Below are 27699 nucleotides of genomic sequence, written 5' to 3' on the forward strand. Positions count from 1 at the left end.
AATTAAACCACTGGCAGAGGGGTACAGGGTTGGTGGAAAGCAGAATCACCATTTTACACCTGGGAAAAAGGAGGCTGGGCGTTGACCTCCCCATTGCCCTGTTACTCGTCCCAAATCTCCTGTACAAGCAGAGAAGCCCAAGAGGTGCTATCATTGTAAATCCACTGAGCACCTGAGGAATAAATGGTCCTTGCTGAGTGGAAACAGGCAGCAAGTAACACATGAAGTTCCTGCTTCTCAGATCCCGGCTGCTGCCTCTTTCCACACAGGGTTTGTAAAGGTTGCTTCCACACACCCAAGCAACGAGCATATCCATGCTGTTAAACTCAATGGTGAAGTGCTTCTTGGATTGAGGGACATCGGTGCCGAGATTTCTGTGGTCAAGAGGGATCTGATCCAGGAGAAGAATTTGTTCCCAGGGAAAATGGTAGAATTAGAACTGGCGGGAGGTTACAAAGTCCTTGCACCTTTAGCTAAAGTACACATGTAAACTAGTCATTTGCAGGCTGAGCTGAAGTTGCAACAGCAGCACACAATTTTGCACCGTTTCTACTAGGGAATGATTTCTTTCATGTGGCAGAATCTGTCCCAGGGTTGGTTAGCAGTGAGAAGGAATCTTGTGCTAAAAGCCGTGCATGTGGGGGGGGGAGGGGGGAGAGAGGTCACATGGACTGCTGGGGAAACAGGAGTTCCTCTGTAACAGTGAAAAATGCAGCTTTGGGGGCAGGAATGAATGTAGTCAGTTCCTATAGCCCCGGGGCTCAAGGCAAGTCCCAGAGGGAGGGGCTGGACACAGCCAGGTCCTGTCTCTGCCCAGGGGAGGGGAATGTTCCACCCTGTAGCAGGGGGGTCACCCCAGCTGCTGACTGACAAGAAGTTGCAGGTCAACAGGGGCCAGGGCCTGGCGGGGTGCACAGAGATATGTGTCCTAAAGGTGGAAGCTGGGGCCCTGGTGACCGCTGCGGAACAGACCCCAGGGATTCTGTAGCTGGAAGCAAGCCCAACCTGAGTGGAAGGAGGGGAATTTTGCTGGCCAGTGAAGGGTCTGTCATAGCTGGTAGCTGTGAGCCCACAACTGGACCAGGGTCACCTTCCCTTTTGGGAGACACAGGAGTGTCTGACCCAGAGGGGAGCCCAGAAAGGGAAGTCCAGATGGAAGGTATGGGGGAGGGGGGGGCGGAGAGTCTGTCCACCTTTTGTAGGGAGGGACTTTCCCAGAAGGAGAGTGAAAAATCTGCATTCAAAATGCCAGACCCCTCTCCTGTGGATCAGGGTTTAAGAGAAAACTGAGGGTCAGGTCTCCTGGAGGGGAGCGCCCCCCCCAGCTAACCTTTTGGGAACAGAGAGTGGGGTATCCAAGGGGATCTTACCAATCCAAAGCACCCCATTGAAATATGTTGTTCTTGCTATGCTTATAAGAGAGAAAACTGTGTTCAAGGCAGGAAGGAACAAATTTCTGCATAGGTAAAGCTTCACAAGGGAGTGGGGTCCAGCCCAGGGATTTTACATGTACTGCCTTCGCCGTGGACAATGTCCAAGTCTCTGGCAGTAAGTTCAGGAGGAGGGTCTGATGGTGCACCCCATAAGACTTTATGGAAATATGCTTATAAATGTATCTATGACATAACTGGGATATGTTTTATGTTACATATGCCATGTAACATATGAATATATTCATCCTATTTGTATGCACGTCATTGTTGTATTCAAAGTTATGAATGTTGGCTGTATACTTGTTTGATTTTAAATAGCCTTAGTAAGGCATTTGGCCTGCGTCTTGAGAAAGGAATGTGCAAATTAAGTGCCCAATCAAGAAACACCTAACGAATGATCTTGGAAGGCTCCAATCCAGATAAGAAGTCTTCCTGGAGACATTCAAGATAGCATGTGGGTGCCTGTAAAAACTCAGTCATGCATGGACATGTGTCTTGCCCATGTGACTCCAAAATTCTATCTTGGAGCTGGACTTTGCATAGGAGAGAGGAGGGGGCCTCCACTCACAATACAATGTCTATTTAAGCCCGTGGGAGACCCCTCCATTTTGTCTTCAGCTGGCTCAAGAGAGTCTCTCCCCAAAGGATACCTGAAAGAAACTGGAACAAAGGACAGTAACTACAGGGGGTGTGAGTGATTGCTGGATCCAGACTAGAAAGAGACTAATCTGTAAAAGGAAGCTTACTGGAATACCTCTGAGGGTGAGGTTTTATCTGTATTCAGTTTTCTCACTGCATTAGGCATAGGCTTGCGAGTTTTATTTTATTTTGCTTGGTAATTCACTTTGTTGTGTCTCTTACTACTAGGAACTACTTTCTGTATTTAATAAAATCACCTTTAACTTATTATTTAACCCAGAATATGTATTAATACCTGGGGGGAGAGGGGCAAACAGCTGTGCATCTCTCTCTATCAGTGTTATAGAGGGCGAACAATACAGGGTAAAACGATTTGGGGTTTGGACCCCATTGGGAGTTGGGCATCTAAGTGTTAAAGACAGGACCATTCCTTAAGCTGCTTTCTGTTAAGCTTGCAGTTTGTGGGATGTGGTTCAGACCTGGGTCTGTGTTTGTGGCCGGCAAGCATGTCTGGCGCAACCAGGCAGGGCTCTGGAGTCCCAAACTGGCAGGGAAAGCAGGGGCAGTAGTAGTCTTGGCATCCCCAAGGGGGGTTTCTGTGATCTAACGCATCACAGAGGGAAATTAATGGAATGCCGTCCATGAATGAATCTGTTAAACCCTGTCTTCCTTCAAATACGCTCGTGAGACCCACTTCTGTGGTGGGTAAGGGAAACTGTCAACTGATGATGGCTAGATAAATGGTCAGTAGGAACTTCTAATGGTTATCTTAGCTATTAATGTATTTTTAATTAAACAATTTGAAACCATCTGGCTGTGCATACAGCTCGCTGTAAATTCTGAAGGAAGACAAGCATGCTATGATACATATATTGGTAACCCACAGAATGTGCCTTAAAGTGGCTGTAGTGGCCTGATGGTTGTAAAAGAATAATTACAGCAACACATGTTCTTGGAAAAATAACACTCTGCTTATTATAGAGCAGGGGTACGCAACCTATGGTTATGATTTTCAGTGGCACTCACACCGCCCAAGTCCTGGTCACCGGTCCAGGGGGACTCTGCATTTTAATTTAATTTTAAATGAAGCTTCTTAAACATTTTAAAAACCTTATTTACTTTACATACAGCAATAGTTTAGTTATATATTATAGACTTATAGAAAGATTTTCTAAAAATGTTAAAATGTATTACTAGCACGTTGTACCTTAAATTAGAGTGAATAAATGAAGACTCCCACTTCTGAAAGGTTGCCCACCCCTGTTATAGAGCAACAAAATTAAAAGTTTCCAATTCATTTGGGAAGAGCAGTCAAAGAGAAAAATAAGTGTTCAGCACAGATTGGATGCCAGGAATTGATCTTTGAGAATTTACTGTATAGCCACATAAAAAAGAAGAGCAGCATGTCTTACTTTGCTGCTAGACAAAACCCAAAGGACACAATAATCTAAAGAGCAGGCCTAGGACATAATGGATCATGACTTTTGTTAAAGTTTCATTTATGATTAAGTCAGAAAAAAAACCCTGATGCGCTTCCAGCAACAAAACAAGGTGAAAAAGAGATTGTGGGATGGTTTCCAATTATTTTTTTCAAAGAAACTAGAAAATGTTTATATTTGTACTCTGAAAAATCATAACATGATCAGCTATAAACAAAAATAATTCCATCTCTGCGCTCAGGTGACACAAAACATAATTATTTCCATATTTCTCTAGGAGCCAAATCTCAAGGTAATTTACTTAGTGTTTACCTGAGCTAACTCCCATTGTCCTCAGAATAAGGGTAAAGTAAAAATGAGTAAAAGACCTCCGGATAAGGCGTTCTATGAATTACGCACATACCAGAATCCTCGTAGGTATCTGACAGCCCTAATTCAGGAAGGCAATTAAATAGATGCTTACCATGAAGCATGTGCATACATGCTGCCCTGAATAGTGCCGCTTTCCAAAATTTTCATTTGTTTGAACAAAAAATAAGATTTTTGTTCAAGAAGTTATTGGGGTTTTTCCCTCTGCAATTAGAATCTCACTCGCAATGTGCTCTCTTTAAAAGTGCTGATGCAAAAGGAGCTTGACACAGGAGGTCAATGAACCAGTACCCATCAAGGCAGCTGTATCTATATTGAAGCAACATACTAATATGCTTACAATGCATATGTCTGTAATAGTTCTTAAGGGCACCTCATTGAAGTTGGTTATATGGGCCAAAATTTTCAGATCTAGGTGCCTAAAGTTAGGCTTCTAAATCCGTATTTGGAAACCTAAATATGTGGGCTGTTTTTCCATAGGTCCTTCAGCTCCCGCCAACTTCAATGTGATTTTTGGGTGGCCAGCAATCCTGAAAAATCCTATCACTTTTATTTAAGTCTCTAAGGACTCAATCCTGTCATTTCTTCTACAGAGGTAGACCTTTGATCACATGCAAATCCCCATTCCACTTCAGTGGGGTTCAGCATTGACACAGGAATCTGATGGCAGAGAGCCAGTTGCAGAATTGGGACCTAAATTTAGGTCTAAGGGGCCAAACTTCGGCAGGCTGGTTTGAAAATACTGTCTATGTTTGAGCAATGAATTAAATATTGAACATATTTACCAGTATGAACACTGGAAATTTTATTGTTTATTACATTGCGTGCAACACCCTAAAACTTGAAGCATGCACTAAGTCTAGGAAAGGGATACTTAAGTATTTGCAGACCAATTTGTCATAACACGCCCACTTTAAAGGATGTGACCCCCAAAGGCATATCACCGTGTGTTACTCGATGAATTAAAAGACAATTCATGCCTAAAAGGCTTCAGGCATTTCATTTCATAAAGAGATTAAATGGTAATGCAAGACAATAACTTTTACTCATCTATGTATTCAACATTCATGCTGTTACATGCTTTACTGTTACTTAAACACAATTAACTAAACCTGGGCGAATGCCAAGGACACTGAGAGCAGATTAACTGTTTACTACTGAGAAGTGAGGTTGTTAGTCATGGGTGAGTGGCATTTTCTTAAAAAGTCAGCCTACTAACAATAGCAGCTATTTATTGAGGTCTGTCTATGCTTAGCACCATGCAAAATATAACACACATGGTCCCAGCTCAAAGGAATTTACAGTCTAAATTAGAATCCACCTGGAAAGCTTTTTGGTTTTGTTTTTGTTTTTTAAATAGAGAAATTAGATCACCAGGAAAGTGTGGCACAAAAAGAGGTATGAACACAAGAGTCAAGACAGAGAAGAGAGGCACTAAATCAGGTGGCTCAGGAAACGAAGAGAAAGAGAAGGGGTCAGAAGGAAATGAACAAGGCATTGGTGGAGTTCAGAGTTGGATTTAGATTTATGGTTGCGATCTGCAAGTATCCAGCAAAGAAATGGAAGTTGCAGCTAGGACAGCAGGCAAAGTTACCCAAGGATAGCACATAAAAGGAAAAAGGGGAAGGGACCAAGGAGCAAACTCTAAGGATAACTAAGAAAAGAAGGACACACTAAATGAAAAGTAGAAACGTGCAGGCATTTTAAAACCGGATATTTACAACTTGGCATTTTAACTGACTTTTTTTTTTAAAAAAGGGGGGTGCTCTATCATAGGAAGTTTTAAGTAACATGCCCTGAGCCTTTGAAAATAAAAATAAAAATCCTTAAAAAAATTTTTTTTCTGACGCTTGATGATGTTTTGAAAGATCTTTTGAGCAGGGCCAATGGCAGCATAAAACATGCTCAGGTCCACCTCTCTCAAAGAGAGGATTAAGAGGTGGCTTGATCCAAGTCTATAAGTACTTATATGGGGAGACAATTTGAGATAGACTATTTATTTTATATTTCTTTTATTTATATATTACCTATGGCCATAGTGGCCTACCCATCCTCTGAAGTGTCTTAAATCAAGACTGGGTATCTTTCTAAAAGACATGCTCTAGCTCAACTAGAAGTTAGAGGCTTGACTCAGGAACTGCTTGGTGAAATGCTATGGCCTATGTTATGCAGGAAGTCAAACTAGATCATAATGATCCTTGTGACCTTAAAAATCTATGAATCTCGCCAACCTCTTTTTCTGTTCCTGCCACTATACATGTTTTGTAATGATAAATACTGATAATGAAGGCGTGACAAGACTGTGTTCACATATTCATCTACAGCCGGTGTAAAGCCCATAAAGTGTTTACGAAATAATGTTACAATTGTGTTTAATTTAGTTGCCAGTTTTTTTAAACAATCCTGTATGGTCACAACCCCCTCCTTCTTGTACGGCGTATTCTTCTAAAAACTCGCTTCTTTCATTACGCCTCCCAGAACTCATCTATACAGATGTGTTGTTTCCATCTATTCCTGCACTTTAACTGTTATTCCACCTGTCATATCAGAATTGGACTCTAAGGTCCTCAGTGCAGGGACTCCATCTTAACATATTTGTAAAGTAGCACACAAATATAGTCAAACATTACTAATCTGAGAGTATGTGTTAGGCAGTAAACTTGTTCACTGAAAATGGAACAATATGGGGAGGGAACATCAGATTCAGTTAAAGTTCCTAATTCTGTCTATGGTAATTCTCTTGTAGCAGGACATGTAGACAAGAACAATATACATTATACGATGCATTGTGGTCCCTCGCAACCCCCCCCCCCAACAGATCTTAAAATTCACCCTAGACGCAATGATCCATCAAAAATGATAAACTGTATTTATTCTTCTCCAAGAGTCTCAATTAACCTAAATTATATGGTTTAGACATAATCTTTGGAGTGCCAGTATCTAATTAAGGTGAAACTATCTTTTTCTGACAGTTTGGAGCAAGTGCCTTTTAGTTTACTAGAAGGATAGAAAATATTTCTGGAGTGATGAGACAGCAGCTTCTCACCCTCACCTTCAAGGATCTAAATCATCTCACCTCCACCTGTGTATCTTCTCTCATTTTGACACATTCAGCAGTAGGTGTTTGCAGGATCAGAACCAAAGTATTCATAGTCACCTTCAAATGTAATTTCTCAGATGTAAAAGAATGATGAAATAATTTAACATACTGTGTCAATGTTTCAGTGAAAATAATTCCTTAAACTGAAATGAAAGGGATTAAGGACAGGAGTAAGTGTGCTATTGTTTTCACTATGGAGATTCTAATGTTACACTGGTTAGCAGAAGAGGATTTTGAGGCAAGTAGTGGTTTTAGTCTGAGGTTAGAGGAGAGTACTATAATTTCTATAACATGGTACTATGAAGTAGAAGTATAGGCCAGTATTTTCAAAACAACTTAAGTAGTATGCAACTTAGCACGTGACAGCAGCACCTGCATCTTCTGCTGGTCACCCTAGATTCTCCACTCTCGCTTGCCTAGAGATTAACAAGAACAAAAATTTATATTCCTATCTTGCTCGAAAATTTGGTCTTCGCCTACGTTACTTTCCAAATTTAAGATTTTGCTTAACACATGGAAGGATAAACTAGAAATGGAAACCACCAGGAAAGTGAAAAGCAAACAGGACTTGTTTATGGAATTTGGAGAAAAGGATCAAAATTCATAGTAATTTTAAGAAAATGAAAAAAATATTGGGTCATGGGTTTTGCATCCTCTACAGCAACACAATTTTAAAGACTAAAAGGAAAACAAAACTTTTTTCCTAATTTTCCCTTCAGACCGCCCGTAGTTCATTTTTCTTTCCGTGTATTTTTACCTACAGAATCAGAACTAATGCACCCAACCTTTAATTCTTGAAACTAATAACCATAAAGAAATTAAATGCAAAATCATTATGGCATCTCTGGCAAAAAAAATTATCTATTCTATTTGCATTCTTTAAAACAGTACTTCTCTGTATGCATGTTATAAGATAGAATTCACAATCCTTCTAACCAGCAATACTTACTTGTCTCCAAAAAATTTTCTCCAGAATTCTGCAGCATCTGCTTTTGTGATACGGAAGTTGTCACCCTGGAATTGGCCATTAGGAAATATTGCTTTGATTTCCGCAAGCATGTGGCTGAAGATCAGAGACAGCTTTGTAAGGTTTCGCCTGCAATTATAAGAAAAATAAAGAGGGAAAACCTTAACACTATTAATAGGTCTTTCAACTTGCTGTTTATATTATCATCTGATAAAAGGGAAACAAAGAACCCCCAATTCAAGCCCCAGTAACTAAGTGACTAACACACTTTAGTATATTTTTCATATGTTTTAACATGTATTTGCAATGCAAGTATTTACATACATTCCACTGACAATTTATACTTAGCTTTAAGCTACAACTTTCAACAACAGAATAGAATTTGATTCTGTTTAGCACCTGTTTGTGATAATTCATGGGATCTCAAAGTTCTTTAATCAAAAGGTATCACAGGATTGTCTACAAGCCCCATCCTTGTACTGCTTAATTGCTGAATATCAGACAGACAACTACTATGGACTGGGATAATCACTAAATACATTTTCATGTGTGTCGTACCACCTTTCAATCCAGTTTTCCAGAGGTGTAAGGACAGTGTTAACTGTCCATTCATCCCACTCATTCTGCCTGACACTTTTATTCTCTTTTTGCAGATACGTCCTATTTCTTGTTTTCTTTAATATGCCTCCTCTAGTATTAATGTTTTCTTCAAGTTTTCAGTGGCAAACAAAATCAAGACTTTTGCTACTAGTTCACTTCTGTAAATTTTCAGGTTTCACATCAGTTCATTAACAGCAGCAATTTAGTTTTGGTGAAAAAAAAATCCCATTTAGTATGCATCCTTCAAATCAGATCATCCATTCTTGTGAAAGTGTTTGAGAGAAGAGGCTTTGGGAAGAAAAATTCCTCCATGGCTTTCATTGTGGGGATATCTTTTATCACCCTAGAAAGATCCAGGGTTTTTAACTCTGTGGTAAAGGCCTCAGGGCCAGCCCACAAATGTAGCAGATCTCTGGATAAATTAATCTTTAAAAATTAAGGGAAGAACCATTTTTGACTACACAAATTAAAAGCCTTCCTTACAACTCTGTAGTGCTGCAAACAATTAAACCAAAACATAATAAAATATGTTTACTGACTATGTGTAACCATTTTCTAATTGCTTGTAGCTTTTTTTTTAAGAGACAAATTCAAAGTTTCTTAAGTTACAAAGTTACTTTTCTAGATACATGAGACGTACAATTGATGAAGTTACCCATGACAAAATAAATATTTTTCAGAATAGGAAAAAAAATTTTCCCTGCTCACCTAACTCAAATAGTTGAATTGATTTCCAAAAGCCGTCCCAAAAGGAAATGCAACTTAGGACTGACAAACATGGAAAATTTCAGCCCAAATAGAAGAATACTGAAGAACTCATGAGCAATTGAAAATAGAGAGTTAGAATGGAAGCTGAACTGAAGCTTTTACAATAGGTTTTGCTATCAGGAAAACTATGATAAAAAGAATAATAAAAACACAAGTCTTTTAAAAAAAAAAGTGTAATTAATGTACTGCCTTGCCCTGAAAATGGCTGTGGGGTTAGTTCTTCTGCAGTCTTTAATTAATCCAGTAAAATCAGATGCCTATAATTAGGATGTCCAACTGTTTCTTATTTTCTGGATTTGTTCCCCTCCATCTCCTCCACTCCCTAGTTCCTTTGTTCTTTAATTAGGCCCATATGTTCTTTATTTTTACTTCTCAGGACTCAGGCCTGAAACACAGTGCAAGCAACGACCATCTACAGTGACCTTTTCAATCACCAGGGTCCACCTCAGAGTAAATTATATTTTTTAAATCACATCCTCCTCCCACTTCCCATCTGCTCTCCACATCTGGAGGACTGATGCCCATATCATTACAGATTCAACCAGTTCGGGAAGAGCTAAGCGGACAGAAAGTTTGACATGGTCAAACAGTGCATTGATTTCAATAGGACAAGTTGCGCTGAAAGTGAGGCAAGTGATAAAGTATCATGCTGAACACGGGCCAAGTATTAGTGTCTGTTCTATGATCAGGTAGCCATTTAATTATACAACAGTGGCTCTGCCCTGCAAACAACTTAGCTACAGAAAAATTGGGGAAGTAGTCAGAGGCATTATTTTCAAAGGAAAAAGTTTTTCTTTGGTTTCATTGAAAATATATTAATGCCCATCTCTTATTTAGTGTTTTCATCAGTAGAGCTCAAGTACTTTACAAGGGGAGGTAAGTATCATTATCTTCATTTTACATATGGGGGAAACTGAGGCATGGGGAGGTGAAGTGACTCTCTCAAAATCAAGCAGGCCAACGGGAGAGCCAGGAATGGAACTTAAGTCTCTGTCCAAAGTCCTATCTACTAGACCATGCTGACCTCTATGCATTTTCTATCTGCTATCCATAATGAAACCTCCCAAAAAACTGAAGTTATTGGTAAGAGTTATGAAACTTCATATTTTTACTGAAATAGATTGGACATAATGAGTAACATGGACGTGGTGAATTACTTACAGTTGCTGAGTTCTCAGTTTAAGTGGTATTTTTAAAATAGACTTACAGATCATTATTATTAATCAGTGGCTAAGTCACTGAGTTCCCATTTCATAAAACAAACTTTTGAAGCACAATTAGTGCAACAGGTACTTAATACATATTTTACAGAAGAATCTATAGTAGATAGCGGTAGCCCCAATGCACCACCGGAAATCACGATTGACTAGGAGAGTCTCCAGGATCAACCAGTCGATCCCGATCGACTGGTTGGTGACCACTGGCCTAAGCTAAGGCAGGCTTCCTGTGTGCTCTGATCCCATGCTGCTCCCAGAAACAGCCAGCACACCCCCACGGCCCCAGGGTGGGGGGGAAGGGGTCTCCGCACACAGCTCCTGCCTGCAAGCACCACCGCCGCAGTTCCTATTGGCCAGGACCAGGGAACTGTGGCCAATGAAAGCTGTGGGGGTGGTGCCAGTAGAGAGAGGCAGCGGATGGAGCCACATGACCCCCACCAGGGGCCACAGAGGAGCGTTGGCTCCTTCCAGGAGTGGCATGGAGCAGGGGCTGGAAGGGAGCCTATCTAAGCCCCGCTGTGCCGTCTACCGGGAGCCGCCTGAGGTAAGTGCCACCAGGTGGGAGCCCACACACCAAACCTCCTCCTGGGGCCAGCACCCCGAACCGCCTCCTGCACCCTGAACCCTTGCCCCAGCCCAGTGAAAGTGAGTGAGGGTGGAGGAGAGTGAGTGACAGAGGGAGGGGGTGGAGTGAATGGGGCGGGGCTTTGGGGAAGGGATGGGGTAGATCCTGGATTGCCTTTAAATTCAAACAGTGATCTTGGGCATAAAAAGGTTGGAGACCATTGGTTTAGGCCATGCTAATTAGGCCTCAACTGGAGTAGTGTGTCCAGTTCTGGGTGCCACATTTCAGGAAAGATGTGGACAAACTGGAGAAAGTCCAGGGGGGTGGAGTGGGGGGGAGGACAAAAACAATTAAAAGGTCTAGAAAACATAACGTATGAGGGAAGATTGAAAAAATTGGGTTTGTTTAGTCTGGAGAAGAGAAGACTGAGGCGGTGTGATATAAATGAAAGGGGGGGAGCTCCCTCTTCTGAACCCCCAGCCAGCAGCTATAAAAATCCCTCTTAGTAGCTGTTCTCTAATTGCTCTACCTGTAAAGGGTTAAAAAGTCTCACTGCTATGCATAGGTAAAAGGAAGTGAGTAGGCACCTGGCCAAAAGAGCCAATGGGAAGGCTAGAACTTTTTAAAATTCAAACAAAGACTCCTCTTTTGTCTGTCTGTTGTTCTCAGGGAGAGGCAGACAGGGAGCAAGCTTGGGCCAGGTGTGAAAAATCATCAGTATCATAGAAACTGCTCATCTAAAATTCCAGATATGTAAATACATCAGGAAATGTCTAGGAAGGCGTGATTAGGTTTATATCCCTTTTATTTCTTTATGGCTTGTGGATTCCTCTGTGCTAAGCCCAGGTGCTTTTGTTTTGCTTGTAACCTTTAAGCTGGACCTCAAGAGAGCTGTTCTTGATGCTTAATCCTTGTAATTGGTTTTTTTTTAAATCTAGCAAAAGCCTAAATCCCAGATGAATGTTCTTTTTTTTGTTTATTAATAAAATTTACCTTTTTAAAGAACAGAATTGGATTTGTGTGTCCTAAGACATTTGTGCATGTGTTTAATTAGCTGGTGGCAACAGCTGATTTCCTTTGTTTTTCGTCTCAGCTCTTCCCCAGAGGAGGGGTGAAAGGGCTTGAGGGTACCCCACAGGAAGGAATTCTCAAGTGCACCTTCCTGGGTTTGCACTTGTGGGGTGGCAGCATCTACCAATCCAAGGTCAGAGAAAAGCTGTAACCTTGGGAGTTTAATACAAGCCAAGAGTGGCCAGTATTAATTTTTAGAGTCCTTGCGGGTCCCCACCTTCTGCACTCAAAGTGTCAGAGTGGGGAATCAGCCTTGACAGGGGGACATAACAGTTTTCAAGTGCATAAAAGGTTGTTACAAGGAGGAGGGAGAAGGACAAGGATAGGACAAGAAGCAATGGGCTTAAATTGCAGCAAGTTCAGTTTAGGTTGGACAATTAGGAAAAACTTCGTAACTGTCAGGGTAGTTAGGTAATGGAATAATTTGTCTAGGGACGTTGTGAAGTATCCATCACTGGAGGTTTTTAAGAACAGGTTGGACAAACACCTCTCAGGGATGGTCTAGAGAATACTTAAGCCTGGTCTACACTACGCGTTTAAACCGGTTTTAGGAGTGTAAAACCGATTTAACGCCACAACCGTCCACACTAGGAGGCACCTTATATCGATTTTAATGGCTCTTTAAACCGGTTTCTGTACTCCTCCCTAACGAGAGGAGTAGCGCTAGTATCGGTATTACCATATCGGATTAGGGTTAGTGTGGCCGCTGATCGACGGTATTGGCCTCCGGGCGGTATCCCACAGTGCACCACTGACCGCTCTGGACAGCAATCTGAACTCGGATGCAGTGGCCAGGTAGACAGGAAAAGCCCCACGAACTTTTGAATATTTCCTGTTTGCCCAGCGTGGAGCTCCGATCAGCATGGGTGGTGATGCAGTTAAAAATCAAAATAAAGAAAGAGCTCCAGCATGGACGATGCGGACGTGCTCGCTGTAAGGGCAGGCAAATCTGTTCTATCAGCGCTCCGTTACAGAAGACGAAATTCAAAATCATTTTTTAAATATCTCCAGACAGACGCCATAGCAGGGACTCAGCGCACTGCAGCGTGGCAAGCGTAACGGAAAGCCAAAGAATCAAATGGACGCTCATGGACTGGAGGACTCAAGCTATCCCACAGTTCCTGCAGTCTCTGAAAAGCATTTGCATTCTTGGCTGAGCGCCAAATGCTTCTAGGGTCAAAAACAGTGTCCGCGGTGGGTCAGGGCATAGCTAGGCAATTTACGCACCCCCCCACCCACCCCCAGAAGTGAAAGGGAAAACAATCCTCTCTTGACTCTTACATGTCACCCTATCTTTACTGAATGCTGCAGATAGACGGGATGGTGCAGCACTCAACACCAACATCCTTGCTCCCCCCGCCATGGGTGGCTGATGGTACAATAAGATTGATACCCATCGTCATCATCAGCCTATTGGCACATGGGGCAGTGCAAAAGGACTGGTAACCATGCGTACTAGCATCTGTCAGGTCGATCAAGGGTGCCTGGTCCTAATTTTTCCTGGTAGATGGTGCAGTATGGCTGATATCCATCATCGTCATAGCAACAGGGGGCTGAGCTCCATCAGCCCCCACCCTTCATGTGTAAAGAAAAGATTCAAGTGCCCCTGAACTAGCAGAGGGATGCACTCCTTACTGTCCTGTCTGGACTATCATAGCAGCTGGAGGCTGCCTTCACTAACAAGTCACTGTGTCTTATTCCTGCATTCTTTATTACTTCATCACACAAGTGGGGGGACAATGCTACAGTAGCCCATGAAGGCTGGGGGAAGAATGAAATGAACAGGTGGGGTTGTTGCAGGAGCACCCCCTGTGAATAGCATACAGCTCATAATTTCTGCAGGATCTGACACAGAGCAGCTGTGCTCTCTGGTTCTCTGATACAGTGGTTCTCTAGTACACTTGCCCATATTCTAGGCAGGACTGATTCTATTTTTAGATACCAAAAAGGAGGAATTGACTCAGGGAGTCATTCCCAATTTTGGCTTTTGCGCCCCTGGCTAAGAGCAGCCAGGGCACTTATGACAGCAGCAAATGGAACAGTGCAAAAGGACTGGTAGCCATGATCATCTTATTACCAATTTATGGATTGGTAGATGGTGCAGTATGGCTGATAACCATCTCTGCTGTCATGCAAAAGCAAAAGCATGCTGCTGTGTAGCGCTGCTGAATCGCCTCTGTCAGCGGCATCTAGTACACATACGGTGACAGGCACAAAAGGCAAAACAGGCTCCATGATTGCCATGCTATGGCATCTGCCAGGGCAATCCAGGGAAAAAAGGCGCGAAATGCTTGTCTGCCGTTGCTTTCCCAGAGGAAGGAGTGACTGACGACATTTACCCAGAACCACCCGCGACAATGATTTTTGCCCCATCAGGCACTGGGATCTCAACCCGGAAATGCCAAGGGGCGGGGGAGGCTGCGGGAACTATGGGATAGCTACGGAATAGCTACCCACAGTGCAACGCTCCAGAAATCGACGCTAGCCTCGGCCTGTGGACGCACACCACCGATTTAATGTGTTTAGTGTGGCCGCGCGCACTCGATTTTATAAAATCTGTTTTACAAAACCGGTTTATGCAAATTCGGAATAGTCCCGTAGTGTAGACGTACCCTTAGTCCTGCCTTGAATGCAGGGAACCAGACTAGAAGACCTCGAGGTCCCTGCTAATCCTATGATTCTATGATTCTAAATAAAAACTTGTGGTCAGGGTATTGGAATGAGAGAGAAAACAGTAACATTAGCGGGTAAAATTATCTAAGACATACATCAACAAATACATCATATGAAAGAAAGCAATACATTGTCACCATCACTGCATGATAAAGGACTAGTAATCTTATACCAAAATTAGAGTGATGTTTTTATGGATCCAAACACAACAGAGGTTGTAATTCACTTTAACAATGTTTTCGTTAATAACTTTTCAGGTTATATAACATTTCCCCCAAAGTGACAGCACCATAAGGGTTATAAATGTAAGATGCCTCACTTAAAATCTGGTATGAATTCTCTTATATTAAAAAAAGGCAAACTAATCTCATTCTTGTTTATACAGATAAATGCAAACCAACGTCAATTCCCTTCTAATAATTTAACCAACTTGAATAATGAAGGGAAAACAAACCTGAAATACTACACAAGAAATGTGTACCAATTAAGGAACAACCCTGCAAAGGCTTACTATCAACTGCAGAGCTAGCGTCTCTGCTGTGGTCAGCACAGCTAAGAGTGGCAAGGCAGAAAGGTCTCTGCATCAACCATCGCTTTTCCCTAACCTTGGGGCGGCTCTAAATCATGCTCAGCTGCACAGGCCCCCTAATAGGCTCTACTACAGCAGGGGATTGCCAGAGTGTGGCAGAACTCCAGCCATTACTTCGCCACTATGCTCCCAATATGCCCCCTATGTTGTGGCCAGAAGGAAAGAGGCACCACACAAAGCCAAGTATACAGATTCTACATCATCTGAGGATTCCTCTATGCTAGAGGAACAGCTGAATAAGATGGCTTTCTGCCTGCCTTATACCACCAATGCAGCCCTCAGCAGATGGATCAGGTGGCCAGAATCTTGCCTTTGGTGTTTATATTTGAAGGATAAGAAGCTAAAACTGATATGGGGTGTACTGTGTTGTCTAAGGGTGGTGCATGGAAGTAGGACTTTAGTGCTTCTTGTTTTCTGTTACCACCCTCATCCCCCCACAGAGGAGCTACACATAGGATCTCCCTGTGGAGTTGCTCTACCGATGTGGCTGCGCACTCCCTGAATGCTGGCTGCGCAATCCCATGACAGCCAAGAAGCCACACTGGTATAGTACTAAGTGAAGACCAGAAAAGAGGCTTCAAACCACATTTATGTGGCTCCAGAAGTAACTGGCTTGCAGAGTCTACAGCTACTATTTAAGCATACGGGCGCCCTGGTACTGGCTTGGAGGTGTTAACTTCCTCTCCCGAACTGTCCCACACTCCACTTGTATAGAGCCTAAATATCCCTGCTTTTGAGTGCAGTGAATTTCACCCTGTATGTGAATGTCTTTTCTTCTTTCAGGAACTGAAGTTGTGGTGATGGCTAGAAAAGTGAACTGTCATCTTATAAACAGAGCACAGTTCATTATAATACATGACTGCAGTTCCCCTGCATTAATTAGGGCTAATAAACCATAGTGTAAGGAAGATAGTCTAGTGGCTAGGGGACTGGACAGATTCCAAAGACCTATTTTCATTTCCCACCTCAGCCACCAATGTCCTATATGACACTGGACAAATCACTTCATTTTTAATACCTCCCTACCGCACAGGAGTGTTGAGAAGAGTTCTATTAATGACTGTGAGGTGCTCAAATGCTAAGGGCCCAAATATTGAACTATTTTAATAATGAACTGGTGTAGAAGATAACACTTGGGTTTTTAAGTTCTCTATAGATCCAGACAGCCCTTCTTTCCAAAGTCCCAAATTCATATAGGAATCCCATATTGTACTTCACAGAAGGCACGGTGCAAGTGAGCACATGCCGGTATGCCTATTCTACAAGCACTACACTGGCACAGCTGCTGCACTCCACCCACACTGCTGTAGCCCTGTAGCATACACTTACGACAGCGACAGAGGGGTTTTCCATCACTCCAGTAAATCCACCCCCTGGAGAGACAGTAGCAAGGTCAATGGAAGAGTTCTTCTTTTGACCTAGCTGTGTCTACGCTGGGGGTGAGGTTGACCTAACTATATTGCACAGGGTAAGATTTCTCACAGCCCTCCATGACGTTGCCAGGTCAAGCTAAGTTTTAGGTGTAGACCAAGTAATCCATGGCAGAATAGAGGAAGCCATGATGCAGGAAGGGATCAGATCCTTTTTTCTGGATTGCCACATTGAAATCAGAAGTACAAATTTCAGTCATCTTATACCAGAAAAGTTACTCTGTGGTAATACTTGGGAATATCTTGCCACTAATTAACTGTATATAGTCTGCATTTTATAGGCTGCATGACTCACTCCTCCCCCATATCCATCTGCCACCTGCCCAACACCTACTGTAGATGCAAGTACTCCTCTGCTGGGTCAGCCTGATCTCCAACGCATAGGCAATTAGACTTTTCCATTCCCCGTTCAGGCTGAGTTTCCACAGCCCACCTGAACCCACTCAATATCTTCAACTTCTACGCAGAGATAGAGTCCTAAAGCATTGACACAGAGTCAATGAGCATTCTGGAAACGTGTTTTGACAAAAACCCTGTATGCTGCAGTAAAGGCTGTATTTTGTTCACATTGAACATATACACCTCTACCTTGATATAACGCTGTCCTTGGGAGCCAAAAAATCTTACCACGTTATAGGTGAAACCGCGTTATATCAAGCTTGCTTTGATCCACCGCAGTGCGCAGCCCCCCGCCCCCAGAGCACTGCTTTACCGCGTTATATCCAAATTCATGTTATATCGGGTGGCGTTATATCGAGGTAGCGGTATAGGTATCTAATAGATAATCTATGGAGGGTCAAATTTTCAGTTGGTAGCGTTCCAGCGCAGTCAAGGGATGTGCACGATGGTCAATGGAGCTCTGCTGACTTGCACCAATTGAGGATCTTCTCCAGAGACTATATTTTTTTATTTCTAACTGTAAGAGTATATAAATGTTCAAAGCAATTAGCCTACATTATGAAGCAATTGCTTGTCAGAAGCAGTTTTCTAAAACAAAGCCATCTGAGATTCATACACTTCAGCCCAGAAGGAATTTTCATCACTCTATTATAATCATCTGAAAATGGGGCTTAATAAAGAAAATATTATGGTATGTCAACCGTAATAGCTAGAGTGGCACTAGCAAGTAATAAAGATTTTTAAAGAGAAGTTCTACCCCTCAGTCTCTATAAAATAGGAAATTTAAGCATGCTTGGCATGGAACAACATTAAAAACTTGGCTGTGCCAACATTTCATGCTGCACATGAAAGCAAATTTTATTTTATGGGAGGCAGTGCAGTCCGGCTGACACGGCAGTAGACTTGGAGTTGGAAGACCTGGGTTCCATTCCTGGTCCTGCCACTGATCTGCTGTATGTTTGATAAACTAGTACACTTTTGTGCCTCTGTTTCCCAGTCTCTGAAGTGGGAATAATGATAAACACTCTGAGATCTACAGATCAAAAAGCCCCAGAGAATACACTCATCATCATAGTCATTAGATAAGACCATTATGTACCTAAATATACAAAGCGAAACAGAGGTCCCCATGTCTTCCTCCATCTTTGTAGTCACTGAATGGCCCATAAAATAAATCAGACAATTTTTATTACAAAGACACATTGATAAACTGTACTTAAATGTATGCAAATAAACACACATCTGCCTGCCTATTATTTTCTTTAGAGTCCATTCTATGCAGACAGCTTTTATTGTATGCGACCAGTTGCCTCTTGATTAAAGTAACTGCTCTGCTTCTCGTATTGCAATAAATGTCTACATAGTCCTAGAAATCTCTAACCATGTGCAAGAGAAGTCAGATTCTCTAAGAGAGGTATAACATGAATGACAGACTGTTTAATTGTGCAGTTACATCATGCCGAAAATTAGATTACTATGAGGTTGCTTCCTTTGATGCATTTAATAAATGATTTTTTATCTTTGCACAAGAATACATATTTGTTTGGCAGCAATCTGCCACAGTAAGTTATGTGATCACTCATGCTGCCAGGTTTTCAAGTTCAAAAAATGCAACACAATCCCTCTTTCATAAGGAAAGCACCAGAGTGAAGTCTATTAGATCTAAAATGTCTTTATATCAAGACTAAATCAGCAAACACTCTTTTGTAAATCATGTCTAAAACAAAAGTAGTTCAATCTACTATTAAAGAAAAAATAAGCCACTGTATAATATTTTTATTTGGAATATATACATACACTAAGGAAGCTCTGTTAACTTGGAAACCTGCAAGTCATAAGTGTTTATGAATTTAGAAGCAAGTTTGGAGAACATTCATAAGGTGAACTGATGTTTTTTTTAAACTCTAAAATATAAAAAGCAAGTTGATAAAGCTTTAAAATCCAAAGCACACACAAAGTTCATTTTCCCATGATCAGTTATATTTAAAATAAACATTTCAGATCCACGTGTTCCGGATACAGTAAGACTCACAGGATATTGCACTCAGCAATAGTAAGGGAGGAAGGATGGTCTTGGGTTTAGGGAACAGGCCTTGGAGTCAGGAAGGCTTGGGTTCTCTCTCCCTGGCTCCATCCCTGTGTGACCATGTATGTCACAGCCTTTGTTCCTCAGTTTCCCAATCTGTAAAGAGGAGATAACACTTCCTTATCTCGCAAAATCATTGAGAGACTTAAGCTTTTAAGCTTGAAAGCTTGTCTTTCACCAACAGAAGCTAGTCAAATAAAAGATATTACCTCACCCACCTTGTCTCTCTTCATTAATATAGTATTTTTAGATGTTCTGTTACCATGGTGGTTAGAACCACAGACATGCCAATAAAACTAACTGTGCCTCTTCTATAAATGCTGAGTATCTCTTCCTTCCCCTTCAACCCCAAATTAACACATTTCTTCAATACCTGACAGCTTTCCTCCTGCAAAGAATGAAATACAGTCTCCTTCTGACATGAGTGCCAGGCTGTCAGTCATCAACTGCCAATGCTGTAAGAAATGCCATGATCAGGACTGCACTAGAGTTTATCCATAAATTACCTAGGACGAATGTCAGAAGATATACATAATGGGGCTGCCAACGTATGTGATACTAGCCAGTAACATTTCACTTTCTGCAACCTGATGCCACTCTGGCCCCAGCCTCATTCCTTTCTCCTACTCCCCTAGAACTTTCTTCTTGTCTTATAGACAGAAAACGGGTGTGTGTGGGGGGACAACAGGGGACAAAACCAAGAGTGGACCAGTGTCCCATTCCATGTAACTGTAGATGATTGGTTGCGTGGGATACAACCATCTAATGTTAACAAATTATCCCTACTTAATGCATTGAGGGAAGTAAAAACAACTGAAGATTGTTGCGAGTATGCCCTGTGAGAGAAAATTGTTTCTAGCCTCTGGGGGTCAGTTCAACTCTGAGATATGTGTAGAAATCACTTTTAAAAGCATGGGAATGGAGGGAGCATGGTCCGGTGTCTGAAATATGGGTCTGGGAGTCAGAATAATTGGGGCGCTAATCACTAGTTCTGCCAAAACACCATGGGAAAGTCACTTAAACTCTCTGCCTCAGTTTATCCACCTGTAAAGTGGAAATGAGAATACCTCCTTCCCTCGGGTACTGTGAGGTTTAACAAACAAATAAATACACTGAGGACTTTGAATGAAAAGCACTGCGTAAATGTAAATTGTATTGTATCATCTCATATATGCATAACCAGTCATTTATACACAAGTAATTACCACTTTTTTCATGAATCCTGGAAAAGTTGAGTTTGCCAATAACAGGAAAGAACTTACTCATACATTTATCCTCTGGGTAAATGCTTAGCCAGTCCTTTTCTGCCAAGTGCTGAACGAGCATCATACAATCTCAGTGCTTGAAGAACTGGAAGTTTCCTAAGGGGGCGGGGGATTGCTGAAACAAAAGAAGTTGCTCACCAGTGTTACCTCACACCTTCATTCTTCCCCTCAATTTAAAAACCGCTTTAAAGCCTCCCCTATTGGTGTTCCTTCCCTTTTCTTGTTTCTATAGGAGGAATGATGAAAAGAGAAAGCCAAAAAGAAAGAAACAAGGTAGGCAAAGAATGAAAATCCTTGCCATTGGAAACTCTTAGACCACAAGTACTACTTCTAGAGTACTGCTTCTTTCCTTAGCAGCTCTTCCCCGTCTCCTCTTCTTCAGTTAGAAACTGCTGTGGTATGTAACTGTCTAGTTGCCAATCAGGTCTTTTATCAGTGGACTATACTTGGGGTGGCTCAAAAGCAGCCACTCCATACCCAAAATAAGCTGACCTTTGTTAACAATAAGCACTAAAGGTTCTCCTGAAGTCTGAAGCTGTGCAGCCCACAAGCCAAAAAGCTGGTTACCCAGAGAGTAAACATTACACAGCTCCCCCAGTACAAAAATTGAGGTTGTTGAGGCAGTGCCTTATATATTTATGTGAATAGGTCTCATTGCCACTATACCACAAGACTATCCATGGGATGAAAAACATGTAATCACTATTCTCGCAAAGAAAGAACCGTAACCAAAGTTAAACTTAGTCCTTACAAAATAGAATAGCTAATTCAGAGGAATTGGATTTTTAAAATAAGATCAGTTTTGTGCTATTATCCAAAAACCTGAATCATGTTCCCACAAGTGGCCATAAACTCTGTAAGCTTATACAGAGTTCAGCATCAAGCTAACAAAAAAAAATCTAGAGAGCACTAGCCATGGAAATAAATATGAAGTGTTGACTAAAATTGATTTTGTGGGCAGACTTCATAGCTCATGTACTAGGTAATGCACCTTTAAGTCTCCAGTTTAAATCCAGCCCATAAAACGTGTCATACCTATCTGATGTTCTATGTGATACTGGTTAGCAGCCTTAGTTCGGTGTAATGTTAAGCATACACATCAATAAAACCTGATTAGTCTTCAAACCCATATCAATAGCGTAAAGAAGACAAACACTGAATGTCTATGGAAACCAAAGTGTGTGCTCATCTCTCAGGTCACACTAAGAAACAATGATGGAGTAAGGTGAGGAAAATAAACAGTGCCATGATGTGCTGTAGCTTTAATGTGAGTACACACACACACACACATATATTATATATATATATACACACACATACACACACCCCACATACATATGCACACACACACACACCCCACATACACCTCCATTCCCCATATAGCTGAAGAGATACCAGACAGTCATGTTGAACAAGTCCCAAAGACTTACTTTAGTACACTTAGTAAGTCAGTATGTTAGGTAAGTAACAGTTTACAAAGACAACAGTTGATGATCAGCCAAAATTAACATCTTAGTTAAAATGGGGGAAGAGAGAAGACAGCCAAACTCAAATCCACTAATTCATACTGACTAAATAAATGGTTTAATATTTACAAATCTAAATACTCTGTAAACAGTTAATCTCATTACATTATCGGTAACAACAAACTAAGCACTAACATATTTATTGATTTTACCACAGTAGCTCTTAATTGAGCTATTAAATTGTCTGCAGAAAAAACATGATTTAATGTAACTAAAGCTGATGTGTCTAGAAGCAAAGCATGGTGGATGTTAATTTGTCTAGTTCTATTCACCCATCAACCATTATTACACCCTTCTACTCATGAACAGTTGCTTAGAATCACTCTTTCTGCTCCTTTGGCACTTCTCTAGACAGCCTTTAAAATGAATACTAAGATCTGAATGCATTAATTTAATAGTGATTTATGTTATAGGCCAAATGATGTATCTATAAACAGTTCTGAAGTTTGTCCGAAGTGCATGAAAATTAGGATAGGTGCTTTCTATTTATATATTAATTGAAATAAATAATGAATATGTAGAGATGTGACAGTCATGTTGTTTTCAGTGGGCTTTAAATATGTTTATTTACAATTATGACCAACAAAAAAAAGATGATTTCCCTAACATGCTGTCAGCTCACAAGAGAGCTGTACTTCACTAAACACAATATAAAACCTTTCAAACAGCATTGCTGAAGTGAATTATGTTGACGTAGCAGAGACGACGTCTACCTATGTGTTTTTACAGTAAGTGCCTCGCCCAATGGTGCCCTGATCTTGACTGGGGAGCTACAAATAATACATGCTACCAATATATTATAGTCAGGGCTGGCAGAACCAGTTGCTTATAATTTTGTCAGATTAGCTGCTCAAAAATGTTACAGGCCAGGTGTCTCCCTTAGTAAATTTTTGGGGCAAAATTTAAACCAAAATGGTTAAGTCATTTCCAAGAATGCAGCAAAGGTAAAGGAGCTCACTGAGGACCTTGCTGGACCATTAATGCTGATTTTCAGTAAGTCTTGGAGCACAGGGAAGTTCCAGAAGACTGAAAGAAAGCTAATGTGCCAATTTGTAAAAAGGGTAAACAGGATGACCCAAGCAATTATAGAACCATAAGCCTGAAATGGGTCACAGGCAAGATAATGGAGCAGCTGATATGGGACTTGATAAATAATTAACAAAAGGAGGGTCATGTAATTAAAGCAAATCAACATGGGTTTATGGAAACTAGATTCTGTCAAACTAACTTGATTTTTTTTATAATAGTAATAGCATTCATATAATAGACTTCTGCTAGATGTTTTGACTTGGTGCTAAAAACTAGACTGATATAAAATTAACATGGCACACATGAAATGGATTAAAAATTGGTTAACTGATCATGTAAGTGGGGAACAGTCACTGATGAGGTCTGTTTCCAGAGGGGTCCCACAGGGAGCAGTTCTTCGTCTATACTATTTAAACTTTATCAATGACCTGGAAGAAAACAAAAGCACTGAAAGTTCACAAATGACAAAAATTGGGGGAGTGATGAATAATGGAGAACAGGTCACTGATTTAGAGTGATCTAAATCACTTGGTAAACTGGACATAAGGAAACAACATGCATTTTAATATAGCTAAATGTAAATGCATATATCTGGGAACAAAGATTGTAGGCTATACTTACAGGATTGGGGCTCTTTCCTAGGAAGCAGTGACTGAAAAAGATTTGAGGGGGTGGCTCCCAGTGTGCTGCTGTGGCCAAAAGAGCTAATGTGATTCTGGGATGCATGACCAGAGGAATCTCAAGTAGGAGTAAAGAGGTTTTTTCACCTCTGTATTTGGCACTGGTGCGACTGCTGCTGGAATAGTATCCAGTTCTGGTGTCCACAATTCAAAAAGGATGTTGATAAATGGGAGAGGATTCAGAGAAGATGCAAAAACAATGATTAAAGGGTTAGAAAGTATGCCTTACAGTGACCGATTCAAGAAGCCCAAGCTATTTAGTTTAAAGAGAATATTAAGGGGTGACATGATTATAGTCTACAAGTAACTCTTCAGGGACAAACACTGAACGAGCTCTTCAATTTAGCAGAGAAAGGTATAACAATGTCAGAAAGCTAGACAAATTCAGACTGGAAATAAGGTGTAAAATTTTAATGGTGAGAGTAACTAGCCATTGTAACAATTTATGAAGGGTTGTGGTTGATTATCCATTACTGACCGTTTTTAAATCAAGACTGGATATTTTTCTATAAAATACACTCTAGGACAGTGGTCCCCAACGCGGTGCCCACGGACGCCATGGTGCCCGCCGGGGCATTTATGTGCGCCCGCCTAGTGCCCAGCAGGGGAGAGAAGCCGCGGCCCGTGTTCTCTGTCCCTGGCAGGCACGAGGCTGCGGCTTCTCTCCAGCTTCTCCAGGGCTGCAGGCGCAGTTCTCTGTCCCCGGCAGGCACGGGGCTGCGGCTTAAGCCGGAGAGAAACCGCAGCCCCACGCCTCTCGGGGACAGAGAACTCCAGGGCTGCAGGATTCATTCTATGTTAAAGTAAGAATAATAAATATATTTGGACCAGCAGTTCAACAATGTTTTACTTGTAAAAATAAATGAGATGAAAACTGTTTATGATATTTATTTTGTAAAAACTCCTCAATTTTTCTTACAGGTAGATAAAGAGCAAATTCACATGGTAAGGTGAAAGAGTAATTGTCGAATAATTTAATTAATACCTTTTACATGTAAAATTACCTAGTTATCTTATGGATTCATATATTATGTAATATTAAATATGATTTTTTGTATTATTTAATGTACAAATACAAAATAAGCCTTGAAAAATTGTTGGTGCCCACCACACTTCTGAAAACATGAATGTGCTACTGGCCACAAAAAGGCTGGGGACCACTGCTCTAGGAATTACTTTGGGGATGTTGCAAGACCTGTGTTATACAGAAAGTCAAACTAGATTACCACAATGGTCCCTCCCAGTCTTAAAAATCTATGGAAGTTTTTGAATCAATGAAAGAATCATTTTACAAAAAATCTGGGGAGGTTCTTTGTTAGGGAGGGTGGAGGAATTTAAGCTTTGCAGCAAGGACCTGAAGTTTGGCAGTCGGTGGCCTTTGTGTCAGGGGTGTGCCTTTTGCCATCCCTGACACAATATGCTCAAATCTGGTCAAATTTAGAAGCCCTTGAAAAACTGCAGTTCACACACACTCTGTAGAGACCTTCAAAGATTCCTTCCTGACTGAGAAAGCTCAAGTCTCAAAGTTCCTAATGCTGACTAGACCATTCATGCTCCATCCCCACAGTGTGACTGAACATGTTCCAGCTCAGGGCTACAGCGCTGAAGCCAGATTTTCCCAGTAATGGTGGCTCTCAGCTGCTCAAGGCCTGGGTGGGGCTGGGCACTGGAACTGAGAGCAGGGAGCCTGTCTCTGGTGTTCTCAGTGACCACTCTTGCAGCACAGAGAAAGATGCCACTTGATTCAAATGGAGAGGAGAGAAAACACAGATCAGGAGGGAGGGAAAAAAGATTGTAACAAGAAATCTAATGACAATGGGCTGAGGGCAGAGGGGAGAACAACTTGGACTGGGAATACAGCAAGGAGAGTGGGAGCAGGTGTGGGGAACAAGGACAGGAGAGTCACATCTGAAAAGGATTTGGGACTGCCTTGTGCATAGGTATTATGATACAGTCTTTAATTATATGATCACATACTATTTTTTGCAACAAGATCCCTGCCTCATTCAATGTGTACGATGGATCAGGCACACAAGATCAATCAGAGATAATGCTGTGAAGGAGACTTTTCTCTGTAGGGGTACGTCTACACTACGGGATTATTCCGAATTTACATAAACCGGTTTAGCAAAACAATGTATAAAATCGAGTGCACGCGGCCACACTAAACACATTAAACCGGTGGTGTGCGCCCCACGGTCCGAGGTTAGCGTCGATTTCTGGAGCGTTGCACTGTGGGTAGCTATTCCGTAGATATCCCATAGTTCCCACAGCCTCCCCCGCCCCTTGGAATTTCCGGGTTGAGATCCCAGTGCCTGATGGGGCAAAAATCATTGTCGTGGGTGGTTCTGGGTAAATGTCGTCAGTCACTCCTTCCTCTGGGAAAGCAACGGCAGACAAGCATTTCGTGGCTTTTTTCCCTGGATTGCCCTGGCAGATGCCATCGCATGGCAATCATGGAGCCTGTTTTGCCTTTTGTGCCTGTCACCGTATGTGTACTAGATGCCGCTGACAGAGGCGATTCAGCAGCGCTACACAGCAGCATGCTTTTGCATGACAGCAGAGATGGTTACCAGCCATACTGTACCATCTACCATACCATAAATTGGTAATAAGATGATCATGGCTGCTAGTCCTTTTGCACTGCACTATTTGCTGCTGTCATAAATTGGGAATGACTCCCTGAGTCAATCCCTCCTTTTTGGTATCTAAAAATAGAATCAGTCCTGCCTAGAATATGGGCAAGTGTACTAGAGAACCACTGTATCATAGAACCGGAGAGCACAGCTGCTCTGTGTCAGATCCTGCAGAAATTATGAGTTGTATGCTATTCACAGGGGGTTGCTCCTGCAACAACCCCACCTGTTGATTCCGTTCTTCCCCCAGCCTTCCTGGGCTACCGTAGCATTGTCCCCCCACTTGTGTGATGACACACTGACTTGTTAGTGAGAAATGAGTGGAAGGCAGCCTCCAGCTGCTATGATAGTCCAGACAGGACATTAAGCAGTGTGTAGGAGAGGAGCCCAGCATCCCGCTGCTAGTCCAGGGGCAATTGAATCTTTTCTTTACACATGAAGGGTGGGGGCTGATGGAGCTCAGCCCCCTGTTGCTATGATGAAGACAGTTACCAGCCATATTGCACCATCTACCAGGAAAAATTAGGGGCAGGCACCCTTGATTGACCTAACTGATGCTAGTCGGCATGGTTACCAGTCCTTTTGCACTGCCCCATGTGCCAATAGGCTGATGACGACGATGGATATCAGTCTTATTGTACAATCAGCCACCCATGGCGGGGGGGAGCAAGGATGTTGGTGTTGAGTGCTGCAGCATCGCGTCTATCTGCAGCATTCAGTAAAGATAGGGTGACATGTAAAAGAGTCAAGAGAGGATTGTTTTCCCTTTCACTTCTGGGGCTGGGTGGGGGGGTGCGTAAATTGCCGAGCTATGCCCTGACCCACCGCGGACACTGTTTTTGACCCTAGAAGCATTTGGAGCTCAGCCAAGAATGCAAATGCTTTTCGGATACTGCAGGAACTGTGGGATAGCTTGAGTCCTCCAGTCCATGAGCGTCCATTTGATTCTTTGGCTTTCCGTTACGCTTGTCACGCAGCAGTGCGCTGACTTCCTGCTATGGCGTCTGTCTGGAGATTTTTTAAAAATGATTTTGAATTTCGTCTTCTGTAACGGAGCGCTGATAGAACAGATTTGCCTGCCCTTACAGCGATCACATCCGCATGGTCCATGCTGGAGCTCTTTCTTTATTTTGATTTTTAACTGCATCGCCACACGTGCTGATCGGAGCTCCACGCTGGGCAAACAGGAAATATTCAAAAGTTCGCGGGGCTTTTCCT

The 27699-nt window shown here is 41.9% G+C and overlaps 1 protein-coding gene across 5 annotated transcripts in view; it reads right to left on the minus strand.

Annotated features, from left to right (window-relative positions):
* Positions 1 to 27699, minus strand: part of CBLB (Cbl proto-oncogene B) — a 209382-nt gene that overhangs the window by 103517 nt on the left and 78166 nt on the right. For 4 of the 5 annotated variants that reach the window (XM_045001837.1, XM_045001836.1, XM_045001839.1 and 1 more), the window contains exon 4: positions 7930 to 8076. In XM_045001837.1, coding sequence (XP_044857772.1) covers positions 7930 to 8076 — 147 coding nt within the window. Of the gene's footprint in view, positions 1 to 7929; positions 8077 to 19291; positions 19440 to 27699 lie in introns of those variants that run through there. The other variant, XM_045001841.1, reaches the window with a different exon arrangement.

This window comes from Mauremys mutica, chromosome 1, assembly GCF_020497125.1.
Source record: "Mauremys mutica isolate MM-2020 ecotype Southern chromosome 1, ASM2049712v1, whole genome shotgun sequence".
In the NCBI taxonomy this organism is placed as follows: Eukaryota; Metazoa; Chordata; order Testudines; family Geoemydidae; genus Mauremys; species Mauremys mutica.